Raw genomic sequence first — 17014 nt, 5'->3', positions numbered from 1 at the left:
AATATAGTACATAATCTGACCACAGCAAGATTTCACATAGCAATGAGCCAGAATTGGCATTGTTAATTATGTTACCGCTACTGTTAATGGTCAGAATATATTGAAAGTTCCATGGATAATCTTCAGATAGCCCTGTGGGCAGTTTCATATCCACCAATGTGGTCCTGTCATTTCAAATGCCCAGCTCCTGCTTTCCTCAGTTCCACATTAAGGAGTTAATGTATTTGAGTTCAAGCCACTAGGATGGGGCTAAAACAAGTGACCCTGCCCTGTGATGAGCTGATAACCACCAAGTAACATTCACACCATAAATTAGTAGGTCATGAATAATCTTCAACAAGAGAGAATCTAACCTCCTAACCTTGTTTTCTATAGCATTGCCTAGTCAAGACCTTCAATATCTCTGATGGTTAGCATTCCGGAAGTGGCGGCGCTGTTAACAGCTGCGGCTCGCCTGCAGTCCGTCTGTCTTTACTTTTTTCTGTTGTTTTTTTTGTCTTGTTTTGGTTAAGTTTTAGTTTGTTGGGTTGTGTTAGAGGGGGTGGAACATGTTCTCTGTCTCTTCCTTCGGGGGAATGCGACTTTTTCATGTCGTATCCCCCTTCTCTGCCTCCGTCTGCGCTGAGGCCTAATGGCGGAGCTGGCGGCCTCCAGCCTGCGACCGACCCCGAGGCTCCGGAGGCAGAGCCAGCCAGGACTTACCAACGAGAGGCTGGCCATCTTCGGGGCTGAGCAGCGGTGGCCCGACTTGCTGGTGCGGCGTTCTGGCTTTCGGCGGCGGCCTGGGGCTGATGCAGCGGGGCCCGGAGCTGGGGCAGCGGCCTGGAGCTGGGGCAGCGGCCCAGAGCGGAGACTGCAGGATCTGGAGCTGGGGCAGCGGCCCGGAGCGGAGACGGCGGGACCTGGAGCAGCGACTGCGGGACCAGAAGCTGGCGCGGCGGCCTGGAGCTGGGGCAGCGACCTGGAGCTGGGGCATCGGCCTGGAGCTGGGGCAGCGGCCCGGTGCGGAGACTGCAGGATCTGGAGCTGGGGCATCGACCTGGAGCTGGGGCGGCGGCCCGGAGCTGATACTGTGGCGGGCCGTCTCGGAGCGGGGATGGCGTTCCGGCTATCGGCAGCGGCGACATGACCACGGAGGTCCGCTGGACTGGAGAGCGGCATCTCCGGCCTGGATCGACCGCCTCAGCGCAGAGGGAGAACAAGGAGGGAAGAGATGGAAACTAAGACTTTGCCTCCATCACAGTGAGGATGTGCTTGGTGAACTCACTGTGGTGGATGTTTAATTGGTGTTTATTGTATGTTTTGTTATTATTGATTCTGTGTATGACTGCAGGCAACATAGTTTCGTTCAGACCGTAAGGTCTGAATGACAATAAAGGATCTATCTATCTAGCATTGACCAGAAATTCAACTGGACCTGCCAAACAAGAGCAGATCAGATGCTAAGTACCCCATGATCAGTGTTACAACTCTACACAGCCCAAACACTTTCCTCACTCTACAATATACAAGTCAGCAGTATGTAGAATACTCTTTCCTTGTCTAAATGAGTGTAGTGGCAACAATGATCAAGAAATTCTACACCATGCAAACCAAAGCAATCCAATGGATTGGCACCCCATCTATCACTCTATATGTTAATTCCCTTCACCAGCAGGATACAGTGGCCACAACGTGCCCCATCTATGAGATGTAATTCACCCTGGCTACTACAACAGCACCTCCAAAATCTGCAACATACCAGCAAGAAGGACAAGGGTAACAGGTCCATAAAAGGCCATGGTCAGCATGATCATGCTATCCTGCCTTGGGAAGGCATAGGCAGTCCTTCATAGTCCCTGAGCTGCCTTCATAGTTACTGGGTCTTTTCCCTGGAACTCCCCACCAAATAACAATGCAGGTGTGCTTTCACCAGAATGATACAAGGTGTACCTGAAGCCAGCTACCCACCACTTTCGCAAAGACAATTAGTCATGAGTAATATATTCTGGCCCAGATCCTGACAGCCAAATTTAACAAGACAAATTGTTTTCATCATTGCAGAGAATTATTAAAAAAGATTTGATGGATGTGTCCAAGCCACCTGATGTGAGAAGGAGGTACGTTTCTGATAGCAGTCAAATTTAGACAGAGTGCTCCACAATCCCTCTCGGCAGAGTCAAAGCCTTTGGGCTATGAATGCCACATATGATGGTTAGCGCATCCCCTGTACTTCTCACGGGGTTGTCACGTGGTGAACATCATACTCTTTGTGTGTCTTAACAGACTGAGTCCAGGCTACTATTCAGAGAGCAGCTCTCTGGCCACAGTGAGGATGTAGCTGAGTTGGACTTTTTGAGTCCATTATAAAGGGTGAGATAATGGAGTGCTAAAAAGTTCATGATAAAATAGGCCAAAGTCAGCATGGTTTTGTGATGGGGAGATCTTGCCTGACAAATCTGCTGCAATTATTTGAAGAAGTAGGACAGACAAAGAAGATTCATTGGAAGTTGTTTAACTAGATTTTCAGAAAGCCTCTAAAATAGTGCCAGACGTGAGGCTGCTGAAGGTGATGAGAGCCCATGGTATCAAAGGGCAGATACTAGCACGGATGGCAGGTTGACAGAAGACAAAGAGTGGCAATAAAGGGGGGCTTTTTTCTGGTTGGCTGCCAGTGACTAGTGAAGTTCCGCAGGGCTCAGTGCTAGGGCTGCTACTCTTCACTTTGTATATTAATGATTTGGATGAAGGGATTGAAGGGTTAATGGCCAAGTTTGCGGATGATACGAAAGTAGGTGGAGGGTAGTGGAGAGAAATTAGGGACTGTGAAGGAGGACTTGGACAGGTTGTGAGAGTGGGCAGAGAAGTGGCAGATGGAATATAGTGTAGCAAAGTGTGGAGTCATACATTTTGGTAGTAGGAATAAAGTTGTAGACCATTTCCTAAATAGGGAGAGAATCCAGAAATCGAAGGTACAAAGGGACTTGGGTGTACTGGTGCAGGATTCCCAAAAAGTTAATTTGCAAGTCGAATCAGTAATAAAGAAGGCAAACGCAATGCTAGCACTTATTTCAAGAGGGCTTGTATATAAAAACAGGGATGTAATGCTGAGGCTCTATAAGGCGCTGGTCAGGCATTTGGAGTATTATGAACAATATTGGGCACCATAACTGAGGAGGGATGTGCTGGCTCTGGAGAAGATCCAGAGTTTTACAAGAATGATCCCAGGAATTAGTGGGTTAACTTATGATGAGCATTTGATGGCATTGGACCTATACTCACTGGCGTTTAGAAGAATGAGGGGCCACCTCATTGAAACATACTGAGTAGTGAAAGGCATGGATTGAGTGGATGTATAGAGGATGTTTCACACTAGACTGTGGGAGAGTCTCGGACTAGAGGTCATAGCGTCAGAAATAAAGGTTGTTCCTTTACGAAGATGAGAAGGAATTAATTTTGTCAGAGGGTGGTGAATCTGTGGAATTATTTGCCACAGAAGGATGTGGAGGCCAAGTCAATGGATATTTTTAAGGCAGAGAGAGGTAGATGGAGATAACAGGTGAAATCAAATAGGTAGAGGAGGTCAGGAGGGAATGGATTTGGGGTCCTTTGGGGTTGAGTTTCACCTCCATGAATTGACTAAATAGCGCAAGAGAATGGGGTACGTGGTCTCAATGTTCTTGTTTTTGTTGCTGTGACATACGATCATCACCTCGTACTCGCTGAACCTGAGCTTGAGCTGGTGGTCTGGGGAGACGAGGAAGATGATGGTGTACAGGGCAAATTCAAACTCTGGGCTCACACCCAGGAAGCAGCTGCCATGGGGCTTCACTCCATTCTTCCAGCTGAACTGCAGTGTTAGCAGGTGCTTATTCTCATCCGGTTGCTGTGGGGGAAACAGGAAATATAATCTCAGCCTCCTGCCCCTCAAACTCTTTGATCCAAGTCTCCCCCCCTCCCAAACCCTCCAAGTCTACTCCAAACTCTTATTAAGGATCATCCCCTTTAAATAACCTAACGTACTAGAGTACTGGTCGGTGGGGGCGCTGCAAGCCGGCAGCCCTGCCAGCAGCTTGTTAGTTTTTTCAACTTTTTTCCCCTGTGGTCGGGGGAAACCGCTTCGGTCGCCTCCTCCATGGAGAGGCGACTTTTTCTATGTTGCCTCCCCCATGGCCTAACATCGAGGATCGGGCGGCCTTTCCCGGAGAAGCGCCCGGGCTTCAGCTGTGGGCGCAGCGCGGACTCTCGCCTTGGAGCGGGCGAGCCCTCGCCGGGGCACGCCAGAGGAGAGCGCTTTATTCGCTGGCCCGCGGCAGCCTGAAGCCACAGCCTGCAGAGCTCCAGCTGGCGCGGCGTCAGCAGCCTGGGATCCCTCGTTGGGGACCCGGGAGGAGAAGAGCTCTGACCGCTGGCCCGCGGCCTACTTCTATTGCGGGCGCGGTGGGGACTTACCATCAGGAGCGGGGTCCCTCACTGGGGACCCCTGGAGAGGAGCTCTGACCGCTGGCCCTGCGGTCTGCGGTGCTTCTGGCTACGGCGCGGCGGGGACTTTAAATCTTCGACGGCCTGCCTGCGGCCTACACCAACCTGAAGCCGCGGTCTCTGGTGGGGAAGCAGCGATTCAGGACTTACCTGGACTTTATCTGGACTTTGCCTTGTCTGAACTTCTGGACGCCCGCAGCGGCGGTTGCGGAGGGTTGAGGTCCCGACCACAGGGGAAAATGGATGATCTCACTCCTCTATATCACATATATAACGTTGGTGTGTGTGTGGGTGTGTGTGTGTGTGTGTGTGTGTGTGTGTGTGTGTGTGAGAGTGTGCGCTCGTGTGTGCGTGTATAATGTGTGTGAATACGTTTTTTAAAGTTTGTGTGTGTGTATATTTATTATATATATATAATCTATATATATCAATACAACCCCACTTGTTAACACTATTTTGTCAGGAAGTATTGTAGTGGTGCAGCAGATGGGAAGATTGATTCAAACTAGAGGATGTCGAACAAGTACATTGGACAGAGCAGACACAGACAGGTTAGGGAGTTTGGGAGAACTGAGGGGCTCAGTATTTACTAGAATACAAGGAGCCTCACAAAGAGATTGGATGAGCCAAGAGCATGGATCAACACATTGATTTATGATATTATTGCAATTATCAAAATATCATTGGGGGAAGGGCAGGGCTGGCAGCTCAGTTTGAGAATGTAGAAATGTCAAACATGAGAGAGGGAATGCTCAACAGGAGTGGGAGTTGTACTATTGATTAGGGAGAACATCACAGCAGAACCTGCAGAGGTGATCCTGTAGGTATGGTCCAATGTCTGGGCCTCTGTAGTCTGTCTGAGTATTTTTATTTTTTTTTTGTCCTGTTGAGGGTTTAGTTTGTAGCGGGTTTTTAAATGTGTATATGTGGGAGGTGGGGGGTGGATGGGGGAAACTTTTATATCTCTTCCCTGCATGGAGACCCGCCCTTTTCCCTGTCGGGTCTCCATTGCCGTTGGGGCCTAGCGCCGTCGAGCGGCCTCCTACCGGAACGACCTGGAGACTCAAGTCACACAGCTGAGGTTCAAATGACAAATAAAAGGTATTGTATTGTATTGTATTGTATTGTATTGTATTGTATTGTATGATATAGGAATTTTTTTTAATAAATCACTTTGCTGGGGTTATACTAGAGACCACCAAATACTCAGCGGCAATAAGCAAGTTCGGTATTGCAAAAAAATGCAAGGAATCATGGGATTTGTCAAAGGTCACTCACAATAAATAAAAAGCGAACAAAGCGTTGACTGTATAAACTGTGTATAAATTCTTATCTTTATTCATGATTTATGTGTAAAAATATATTTAATCTGAGGAACGGGGGTGCCAGGTAACGGGAGATAGAGTTGGCAGATGCGGGTGGGAGACAGGGTGGGGTGGGGGGGAGACTGGACAGGCGGGGAGACATTCTTGGCAGCTGCGCGCTCACATACCTGCACCTCATCCGCAGCCAGGATCAAACCCAGGTCCCTGGTGCCGCAAGCACTGCTGAACTGCCTCTGGACCATCCCCCAGTCCCCCCCCCCCAGTGTCCCATCCCCGCCCTGGGGGCAGCCGGAGACTTCCGGACCGATGGGATACCGGCCCGGAGCAGCGGCCCCCAGGCCCACAGCCAGCATGGAGAAGCGACGGGTAGGGGATCAGTAGCCGCACCCCCTGCTTCACCCAGTGGCCACAGGCCAACCCCCCCCCCCCCCCCCCCCCCCCCCCACCACACCACGCCGGCTACAACTCCGGAGCTGCCACCACTCCAGGCCAGCGCTAACCCGGCTGGACAGGCAGAGCTGAGGTGGACCCAGCACCACCACCCCTGCTCCTGCTGCCCTGGACACCCCTGGACTGGGACTGGACACCCGGGAGAGGACAGGGCACAGCAGCAACTCAGCAGCGCCAGGAGACCCGGGCCCGACCCCGACCACGGACGAAGCGCAGGCCTGCACACAACGCAGCACCACAGCTGCCGAGAATGTTTATAGCGAGTGACCTATAGCAAGGGCATCTGCAGTCGAAATACCAAACTTGCTTATTAAACGTACAGACATCTGAACAAGTTAGTGTAAGAGCAATAGGATATATATATATATATATATATATATATATAATAGATAGCAACTTAGTGTAGACAAATGGAATCAGTGCTGATGAGCAAAAAGGTTGGCATTGGCATGGTGGACCAAATCTTTATGATTCTGTTACTGTCATCCACCCTGGAATCATTTGCTTGGTTTCAAGACAGACACTATGCTGAATATCTGTCATTCCACATATAACAACACAGTTAATTGTCGGGTATCTAATATCCTTTAATATCCTTCTCAATACGGCACACTAAACCCTTAAATTCCAGGCTCTAACTCAGGCCAGAGCATTAGTTAATCTTTCAATACACCACCTGAACACCTGGATTAGACCCAGGCTGCAACTCACACTCTTACTGTGTATATTCACCCTTCTACCCCCACCTTAGACCCTCAGTTAACTTCATGCCCTCCCTGCTTTGTGGTTTGCTCACCTCGACTTGGTTATTCGGCATGGTGTACCCTCTGTAATCCACGTGACCAAGCTTCTCCTGGAGGTAGAACTGGATCCAGTTGTGGAATCCAATGACAGTCCGTCCACCACGTGTTTCGCCCACAAACACGTGCTCAAACCCAGATGAATTGGGCCTGTGGAGGAGGAGAAGGTGAGGGCTGGAGATCAACAAGTGAATGGGAGCAGTTACAGTGTGAGCACATGGACAAAAAACATCGACAAAGTCCATGTCCTCCACTCCCAGCAAAAAAAAAAGAGTGCTCACATTCATTTATCGAGCGGAAAACCTTGTTTGCAGCTTAAAAAAGGACATGCCTTTAGAATGGAGATAAAGAGGTATTTCTTTGGCCAGAGCATGGTGAATCAGTGGAATTCATTGCCACATTGGTCTGTGGAGGCCAAGATGTTGGGTATGTTTGGAGCAAGATTATTCTTGATTAGGAAGGGGGGGTGTAAAGGTTTAAGGGAAGAAGGCTGGAGAATGAGGTTGAGAGGGGAAAATAGATTAGCCATGATTGAATGGCAGAGTAGACTCAATGATTTAATGGCCTAATTCGGCTCCTATGACATGGTCTTATTCCCATGATAACCCTGGTTTTATTCTATCAGAGACAATCCGCTCCCACATTCATGCAGCTCAACAACCTTCTTTTGTCTCCTTCCCAGTTCTGTTGATGAGTCTTCGAGCAGCTCTGTTTGTCTTCCCAGCAACGCAGCCTAGCCTGTTGAGCATTTTCACAGTTCTTGTTTTTATGCTTGGTCCTGTACATGAAAGGTGCTGCACTGCAGGCATGGGCTGCCTCATTTGCTGAGGAGTTGTAAATGGAATTGAACACTGTGCAATGATCAGTGAACACCCTCACTTCTGCGCATAGGATGGAAGGAAGGTTATTGAGGAGGTAGCTGGAGAGAGTTGGGCCTAGCACCAAGCCCTCAGCAACTTCTTCACAGGCATCCTAGGCCAGGACTAAAACATCGCCTCGCAACTACCTCCATCTTCCTTTGTACAGAGAATGACTCTAGCCATTGGGTGCTTTCCCTTTGATGACCATCACTTTACTTTTAACAGTCATCGGAAGCCAGGCTAGATTAAACGCTGCCTTGATATCAAGGGCAGCCACACTCTCGTGTCTCCCGGAATTCAGCTCTTTGTTCCACGATAGGGCCAAAGTTATGATCAGGTCTGTGACTGAGTGATCCTGGCAAAACCCAAATGGGCATTAGTGAGTGGGTTTTGAAGAGTAAGTAGATGACAAATTCCACATCAGTTTATTCATGATTAAGAGTGGTTGGCAATTAGCAGGATTAGATTTTTTTAAAGACACAAAGTGCTGGATCAGGCGTTGTGCCTTTTGTTGGACTGTCTGACCTGCTGAGATACTCCAGCACTTTGTTCTATTTTTTTGTAAACCAGCATCTGAAGTTTGTTGTTTTTAGCGGCATTGGATGTTCTGCTTTTCGGTAATGGACATACCTTGGCAATTCTCCATGTTGTCGAGTAGATTTGTCAGAGTGACTGCACTGCAACAGCTGGACTAGAAAAGCAGCTAGTTCGGGACTAGGCCTTCAGAACTTCAGCTGGGATGTTGTCTGGTCATCTGGCTTTTGCTGTACCTCAGCCAATTTATTCATATCGCACACATTGAAAACTGGCTTCTGTAACGGTGAGGATCTCAAGAGGAAGCCGAAAGGGATATTCTATTTGGCACTTGTGGCAGAACATGGTTGTAAATGTTTCAGCCTTTGCTTTACCACTCACTTGCCATTGTTGAGGATGGATGAAGCTTGGAGCCCCCTCCTCCTATAAATTTGCTCATCACCATTCATGAGTAGGATTGCAGGGCTTTCCTGTGAGACTGTCGATTGTGCACAGTTTTTGTTCTTTTAGCATGCCAGTCGTTGAGTGTTGCAGCTTGACTTGGCTCATCTGTTCTTCGTGTATATACTGTGCTACTCCTGCCATGTCCTCCGCACTTCTCATTGAATGGGGTTTGTTCCCCTGCCTTGACATTGACGATAGAATGGGGAATGTGCCAAGCCACGTGATTGCAGATAGTGATGATGATAATTTATGCTGCTTTATAGTGATGAGGATCCAGACCGCCTCAAGAAAGTCAGGTATATTTTGAAGCAACAGCCCAGGTGGAACGGCTGCTGCCCTTTCTGCCTCCTCCTTGTACTGCTCACCCTCATGATCATTGATGCTAAAAGTTGCTCCTTTTACCAGATCAGAAACTGCAGGGTTTATCCTGAGCAGCCCATGCAACTGAATGAAGAAACAATGACAGGCAGCACCTGTGGAGATGCTGACTGACCCACTAAGATTAGTTTAGTTTAATTAAGTTCAGTGATACAGCATGGAAACAGGCCCTTCGGCCCACCGCGTCCGCAACGACCAACGATCCCCCCATATTACCACAACCCTACAACCACTAGCGACAACTTTTACATTTGCCAATTAACCTACATACCTGTACGTCTTTGGAGTGTGGGAGGAAAATGAAGAACTTGGAGAAAGCCCACGTGGTCACAAACTCTGTCCGGATAGCACCCGAGGTCGGGATTCAACCCGGGTCTCCGGTGCTGCAAGCGCTGTAAGGCTGCAACTCCACCGCAAAGTTCCTCAGGCACTCTGGTTTTTGCTCAAGAGTCCAGCAATTGATATCTGCTTTGGAACGCAAAAGTCTTTATGGCAGAATTGCTTTTGCTCTCTTCATTCGGCACTTGTGTGTTTGGGTTGTAAATTAAAGTCACCAGCCATGCAGAGGGATCTTTTAAAGCCTGCCTTGCTTCCTGGCCTTCAGTGCGTTCACAACACAGTGGCTGCAAACCCTGCACGCAGCTCTGGATAGGACCCTCACAGGTCCCATTTTACCTAATTACCATGTCCAACACATGATGCTGCTTCTAACAGGGGGACATATAAGTGGGGATCAGCCCTGTACCCAGCGTTTGGTAGGTGCAAGAAAAAGGGTGAAGTATAATTTCAAGTCACATACATGCCTCTGCCGGTAAACATGGAGCGCTGTCGTAGGAGCAGAGAAGCTCGGTTAGTACTTCACGTCAGTGAGGTGTTATGCCCCACAACTCCAGTGTGGAACTACACACGTTCACACTCATGCACTTGAGCGTCCACGCTCTCGTACATCTCCCTACACTCACACCTTGCACCCATATACTCTGACATACACCCACTCGCATTCACACACCAAGCACCAGCACAGGTGCACAAACTTACACACACACACACACACATACACACCCAACAGTCATGCACACATACTCAAACATCCTCCCATAGACAGCAGACATTCACCGATACACCCGTTGCCACGTTTACAGCACATCCCAAAGTCTGCTTTAATTCAGAAATATGACTGGGGTCACTTACTGATCGGAGCCTTCACGTGTATATAGATGGAACCACATATCATACAATTGCCATTTGAATTCTTCTGTGTTCACTTTCGCCCTCCCTTTTTTGATTAAATAATTGTGAGCGATCTGAGAAGAAAAGGGAAGAAATATTCACAAGTGGGAAAGATGAATAAATATAACAAGCTAGGTTCTTTCTGTCAGATCATAAGTACTTAAGGAGCATGATAAATAGAAGTAGGGCTCTCGTACCACTTCTGTCATTAAATAAGATCATGGCAGATTTTACCTCCGAACCACTCTCCGGTAACGCTAATTTTCAAAGCTCTATCTATCTGGCTTGAATGTACTGAATAAGCATTCACATCTGTTTTGATGTAAATTTCCGAGGATTCATTCTCTTCTGACTGAAGCAACATCTTTCCACTGACCGGTTAGCACGCAACAAAAGCTTTTCACTGTACCTCAATACACGTGACAATAAACTAAACTGAAGATCAGATCTTCTCGTCTGTCCAGGATGGCTGACCCCATATTTTGAGACAAGATTGTTGGTTCTGGAGACCACAGCCAGGATAGCACCAGCTTGGATCCACCTTGTCAAACTTCAAAATAATATTGTGTGTTTCAGTGAGAGTGCCTCTCATTTTTCTGACTCTAGAGTAAAAGCCAGTTGGCTTAATCTCTCCTCAGGCAAAAAATCCTCCTCCTGGGAATCTATCCATTCAACCTTCACTGCACTCCCTCTATCACATGTAAATCCTTCCTTACAAATGAAAAATCAGACCCATACACAATATTCAAGATGGCAGTCTACCAGGACTCTATATAAATGAAGGCACAAGAAACTGCAGATGCTGGAATCTTGCACAAAAAAGCAATGTTCGGGAGGAACTTAGTGGGTCAGGCAGCATCTGTGTGGAACTGGGCAGCTGTTGTATCGATGAGGACCTTTCTTCAGGCATTTATAATTGAAACAGGACATCTCCACTCCTATGCTCAAATCCTGCTGTGTTAGGGCCAACATACCATTTATCTTCTTGGTAGTTCTACGTGTAAACTTCCAGACATCCAGGTCCCTCTGAACAGCACGATTGTTCAATCTCTAACCATTTGGAAACTGCTCTGCCTTTGTATTTATCTTCCTGAATGGACGACCTTACATTTTTCTGCATTATATCTCACCCGGTAATTTTGAGCCCATTTTCTGAACCTGTTTGGAAGCTCGCGTGTGCTTCTCACAGCTCGTTGCCACGTTTTCTTCCGATCTTCAGCAGGGATGGATCAAGAACAACTGAGGACTATGCACTGATTCTTGTGACACTGCACCTATCACAGGTTCTCAAACTGAAGCTGACCCAGTTATTCCCACTCATTGTTTCCTATCCTATTCCAATTTCCTAGGCAGGATACTAGTCCCAATACTGTCTGCTGTCATTTTGTTTCCTTTTCTTATGTGTGCCAAAACACAACATATCAACTGGTTCACCTTTATCCATTCTTATCCATTTGTCAGATATTATTTCCCTCTTGACTTGTGACCACGTTCCCGAACTGGCCGGGCTGCTTCACCCCATATCCCTCACCCAAACCAACCTGCAACACTCTGGTCTCCATTAGAGCATCCAAAAAGCTGTGGATTTCATTCTCCTCCTCTGGGGTAATGACCTCAGGTTGCCCTCTGTCAGCCTCATAATTATCCAACAGGGAAATGAAAGCTAAAAGGAATGGCACATGTATTTTTGATTCAGTCCATGCATTTATGGGACCAGTCATTCACTCTCAGACATCCAGACATGGGTTTAGTTTAGTTTAGTTTAGTTTAGTTTAGTTTAGTTTAGTTTAGTTTAGTTTAGTTTAGTTTAGTTTAGTTTAGTTTAGTGGAAACAACCCTTTCGGCCCACCGAGTCCACACCAACCAGCGATCCCCGCACATTAACACTATCCTGCACACACTGGGCACAATTTACTTTTATACCAAGCCAATTAACCTACAAGCCTCTATATCTTTGGAGAGTGAGAGGAAACAAAAGATCTCGGTGAAAACCCACGCAGTCATGGGGTGAACGTACAAACTCCGTACAGACAGCACCCGTAGTCAGGATCGAGCCCTGGTCTCTGGCGCTGTAAGGAAGCAACTCTACCGCTGCGCCACCGTGCCGTCCAACAATATGGGTTGAGTGACATAGGGAGAAGATTAGTTTCAGAGATGAAAGAGGATGTGTCAGAAAGAACTGCAGATGCTGGTTTAAACCAAAGGTAGACACAAATAGCTGGAGTAACTCAGTGGGACAGGCAGCATCTCTGGGCAGAAGGAATGGGTGAGGTTCCGGGTCGAGATCCTTCTTCCGACTGGTTAGGGATAAGGGAAATGAGAGAAATAGACGGTGATGTGGAGAGATAAAAAACAATGAATGAGACATGCACAAAAGTTATGATGATCAAGGAAACAGGCCATTGTTAGCCGTTTGTAGGGTGAAAATGAGAAGCTAGTGCGACTTGGGTGGGGGAGGGATAAAGAGAGAGGGAATGCTGGGGTTACTTGGTGAGAGAAATCAATATTCATACCACTGGGCTGCAAGCTGCCCAAGCGAAATATGAGATGCTGTTCCTCCAATTTGCGTTTAGCCTCACTCTGACAATGAGGAGACCGAGGACAGAAAGGTCTGTGTAGGAATGGGAAGGAGAATTAAAGTGTCCCGCAACTGGGAGATCAGGTAGGCTCAGGCGGGCCGAACGAAAGTGTTCCGCGAAACGATCGCCCAGTCTACGTTTGGTCTCGCCGATGTATGAGTCCACATCTTGAACCGTGGATACAGTAGGTTGGAGGACGTGCAAGTGAACCTCTGCCTAACCTGAAAGGACTGTCGGGGTCCCTAGACATAGTTGAGGGATGAGGTATAGCGACATGTGTTGCATCTTCTGTGGTTGCAGGGGAAGGTACCTGGAGAGGGTGTGGTTTGGGTGGGAAGGACGGAAAGAGGATGTCACTGGTTAATATAGTGAATAATACAGCCGAAGGCTATCAAGACGCACGTCCTTGATCAATGATATGGTCTGTGATGGATCTTGCTGGAGGACTGCAGCCAGTTTTGGAAAGTGAGCTTGGTACAAGGCATTCCACTTCAAACAGAATATTTACATCTGTTTCAACGTTGAGGGTAGAGTCATGACAATGGTCCTTGTCTTTTAGGGGTGAAATAAAAAACCTGAAGCATTGAAAGGGAGACCATGGGTAGGGAATACAGGAACTATGGGAATGGCTGGAATACAATGAACGAGTGAAAGAGATTAATACAAAGATGGATTGGTGAATTGAGAGACTAACAAAGGCAGTAAGATTAAGAGATTCAATGACAGCAAAGAGAGGGGGGATAGGACACCGTGCTGGAATAACTCAGCGGGTCAGGCAACACCTCCAGAGAATGTAGATAGGTGATGTTTCAGGTCAGGACTCTTTATCAGAGGGGGAATAAGGCTTCACATTAACAATGAGTGAACGAGGAGAGAGATGAACAGTCATAACCAATAGTCCTATAACCAATAGTTTTCTGGAACCAAAGTTGTTTGAGGTTTTCCTGTTGACCATGTATATCCTGGGGCTGGCAGCTCCCATCACAGCTGGAGTCTCCTAGAACTAAATCTCTCACCTGAAAATGTTTTCTTCTTAAAGACGTCCTCATTCACGAAGAGGAACAACGGAAATGTCGTTTTGCTGGTCACGTTGGTGTAAGTTTGGCTGACTTGCTCCTGTTGCCAACAATAATAAACAAATGTTATTTGAAACCAAAGGAATCATCAAGACAGTGCAAGTTCATCCACTTCAGCTCCAATCCTAATTCTTCATACTGAAATACCTATAGATTCTTCAGAGGTTTTCGTTCTTCTTTTTGTCTTCGACAAAACCTGTCCTTGTTCAGTGTTAACACTCCATGTATTTATTTTCAGCTATCTAGCACTATGAACATAATCTGTTCCTTGGAAAAGTATGGTATTAGTTGGCAGTTCGCAGACACATGTGTTTTTCTCTGTCCTACCTGAAGGGAAATCTTGTAATCGATCCCCGGTTGAAGTCTGTTCACGTCATTGTCCCACAGTGTCTGTGCGATGCCTGATAATTCTGCACGACTTTCCATTCTATACAATGCAGAAAAAATCTATCTCAGGAAATGGAGTGAGGCGTTCAGCGGGGAGAAGTTATCGATGGGAAGGAAGCACTTCACTGTCAAAATTAATGTAAATTGAATAGAAAATTTAGCTGGGTTTTTAATAAAAACTTGATCATCTTGGTGCCTCACCTGAGGGAGAAATCTACCTTTCATTTTTAAACCTGCATATCACACTTGCCCTTATTTCAAGGATAAATACCATTTATTCTCACCGTGTCCTCTACTTTGCACTTGGATTGGGTAGTTTCACGAGCTCGGTCATTGCTAATAATATTAGGACAGAAAATGCATATCCTTTCTGAACCTCTCCTTGCAATACGTTGTAACTACATGATCTTGGATCCAATTGCACACATTTCAACTCCTTGATAGTGGTTAACCCAACCCCCATTTGGTCCACATCGTGGGTTTAAAATTCCCACTGCCATAAGTCCTTTTCACAATTCCATCAGACTCTTAGCACATTAAAGTATTGTGGTTTGTGAAATACACATGTGCTTTGAAAATGGGTTCCCAGTCCTGGAATAAACAGTTCTACTAATTTATATATTGATATACTAACTGACAACACTCTCTTGTTTTATATAATAATATATCACAGAGTGACTGGCCTTCCTCATTACCAAATCCTCTACTTTCAGAAATCAGTCTTGGAACCTCTTCACAAAGAAGGGGGAAAAGAAATCAAAGGTGACCACCTGACTAATTCATCCATGGTGAAGCCATTTGTAACCCCTCTCCATTGAGATTAAGTATTTCAACACAAAAGACCAGCATTAGCTGTACCACACTGAATCTAAGACTATGAGATGGAACATACACCCTTTCTGCTTGATTAAGCTCAATGGTGGGGGCTTGAAGCTGCTGGCCCTAACCACGGAATCTTCTTCTGCAGTCCATGTGCACTGTTACCTACTGTGGCTCCCCTGCACCATTAAATCTCCAGCCCATGTATACCTCCCACAGTCCCTGTGGATACGTCCACTAATCCCCGAATAGGCAAAGATGTTGTGTTCAACCCCCTGTGAAATGTTTGCTTCACTGGAGACCAGTTGTCACTCAGTATATCTGTACACATGCTACCCCATTCTGGGGGTCGGTTGGAGTCTCCAGTCCCTCCATCCCAACCTAAGCAGGGACTTAGATGTCAATAAATTCAACGTTTGAGTTGCCAAGGTCAATGGGTTCCTGCTCAGATAATATAATGCAACATGTTTCTACACCTTCCATCTGTGAAATGGTTTATCAATATAATTTAGATTGCCTTACCTTCAATAAAGCCCCCCTTCGAGTGACGTATGAGGACTTCCTTTCTCTCTGCGCCTCACACTCATTCACGTAATGGCTGTGCTATTATTAAGGTTCCACTGCTATCACATGTCAACCCAGAGACACACACGTGTGTGCTGAATGCTGCAGCCACAGTGCCAAGATCCTACTCTGCTGTCCTCTCACCGTCCACATGTTGGCCAGCTTTTGTGCATCTTCTTATGCGTCACAATGTGACTGTAATTGGTGGAGTCCCCAGGCAACCAATAGAAGGCCCTTGCCGAATTAGCTCCCTGTGAAGTGAGGACAATGGGATGGGACGGGTGAAGGGGTCGATCAGCAGAAAGGACTTGCCTGATTCAGCATAATACAGAGCTCTTAAAACAAACGGATAGCCCAGAACATAGAAAAACAGCCAATCACAACATTTCACACATAGCCTCACAGACCTCCAACTCCACAGCATGTAGGGTCACAGGGATTACTACCAGCCTTGTGCTCACATTCAACTCTACCCATTGTTAGTCAACTTATCAAAACAAATGCTGAGGAAATTTACTATTTGAGTAAGACCCCAAATTCAGGGACAAAGCTTGATATCAAGGCTAACCATCTCCCCCACAAACTGATTTTCTCTGTCGCAGCTTTTCATTGCCTCCCCTCTCCCTCCCCCTCTCTCCCTCCCTCTCTCCTTCTCTCTCTTCATTTCCCCCTCTTTCAAGCATCATAACCCTAATCACTACATACTACTCTTCCCTTGCTCTGTTCGACAGCCATTCCCCCTTTAACTCTCATCCTCCCAAACTTACAAGGTTAATTCCCGGGATGGCGGGACTGTCATATGCTGAGAGAATGGAGCAGCTGGGCTTGTACACTCTGGAGTTTCGAAGGATGAGAGGATATCTCATTGAAACATATAAGATTGTTAAGGGCTTGGACACACTAGAGGCAGGAAAAATGTTCCCGATGTTGAGGGAGTCCAGAACCAGGGGCCACGGTTTAAGAATAAGAAGTAAGCCATTTAGAACAGAGACAAGGAAACACTTTTTCTCACAGAGAGTAGTGAGTCTGTGGAATTCTCTGCCTCAGAGGGCAGTGGAGGCAGGTTCTCTGGATGTTTCAAAGAGCGAGCTAGATAGGGCTCAGTCA

The 17014-nt window shown here is 46.9% G+C and overlaps 1 protein-coding gene across 1 annotated transcript; it reads right to left on the bottom strand.

The window, feature by feature from the left end:
* Positions 1–1854: 1854 nt before the first annotated feature.
* endou2 (endonuclease, polyU-specific 2) lies at positions 1855–15800 on the bottom strand. The gene is made up of 6 exons (XM_055653237.1): positions 14442–15800; positions 14078–14142; positions 12024–12145; positions 10444–10556; positions 7039–7186; positions 1855–3865 (listed from the first exon to the last, which is right to left on the bottom strand). Exons 1-6 carry the CDS (start codon positions 14561–14563, stop codon positions 3602–3604), a joined length of 834 nt encoding a protein of 277 aa, XP_055509212.1. The 5' UTR covers positions 14564–15800; the 3' UTR covers positions 1855–3601.
* Positions 15801–17014: the final 1214 nt, after the last annotated feature.

The sequence above is a fragment of the Leucoraja erinacea genome, chromosome 22 (genome assembly GCF_028641065.1).
Source record: "Leucoraja erinacea ecotype New England chromosome 22, Leri_hhj_1, whole genome shotgun sequence".
In the NCBI taxonomy this organism is placed as follows: Eukaryota; Metazoa; Chordata; class Chondrichthyes; order Rajiformes; family Rajidae; genus Leucoraja; species Leucoraja erinaceus.
The sequence above is the reverse complement of the archived record's forward strand: the minus strand, read 5'-3'. Positions and strand labels throughout refer to the sequence as shown.

Excerpts from the sequence above, each read along its gene's own strand:
- endou2 (XM_055653237.1), bottom strand. The coding sequence starts at position 14,563 with ATGGAAAGTCGTGCAGAATTATCAGGCATCGCACAGACACTGTGGGAC. Across the intron at positions 7,187-10,443 it reads ACACGTGAAGGCTCCGATCA|GCCCAATTCATCTGGGTTTG; the intron begins GTAAGTGACCCC and ends CCTCCTCCACAG. Across the intron at positions 3,866-7,038 it reads ACACCATGCCGAATAACCAA|CAACCGGATGAGAATAAGCA; the intron begins GTCGAGGTGAGC and ends TTTCCCCCACAG.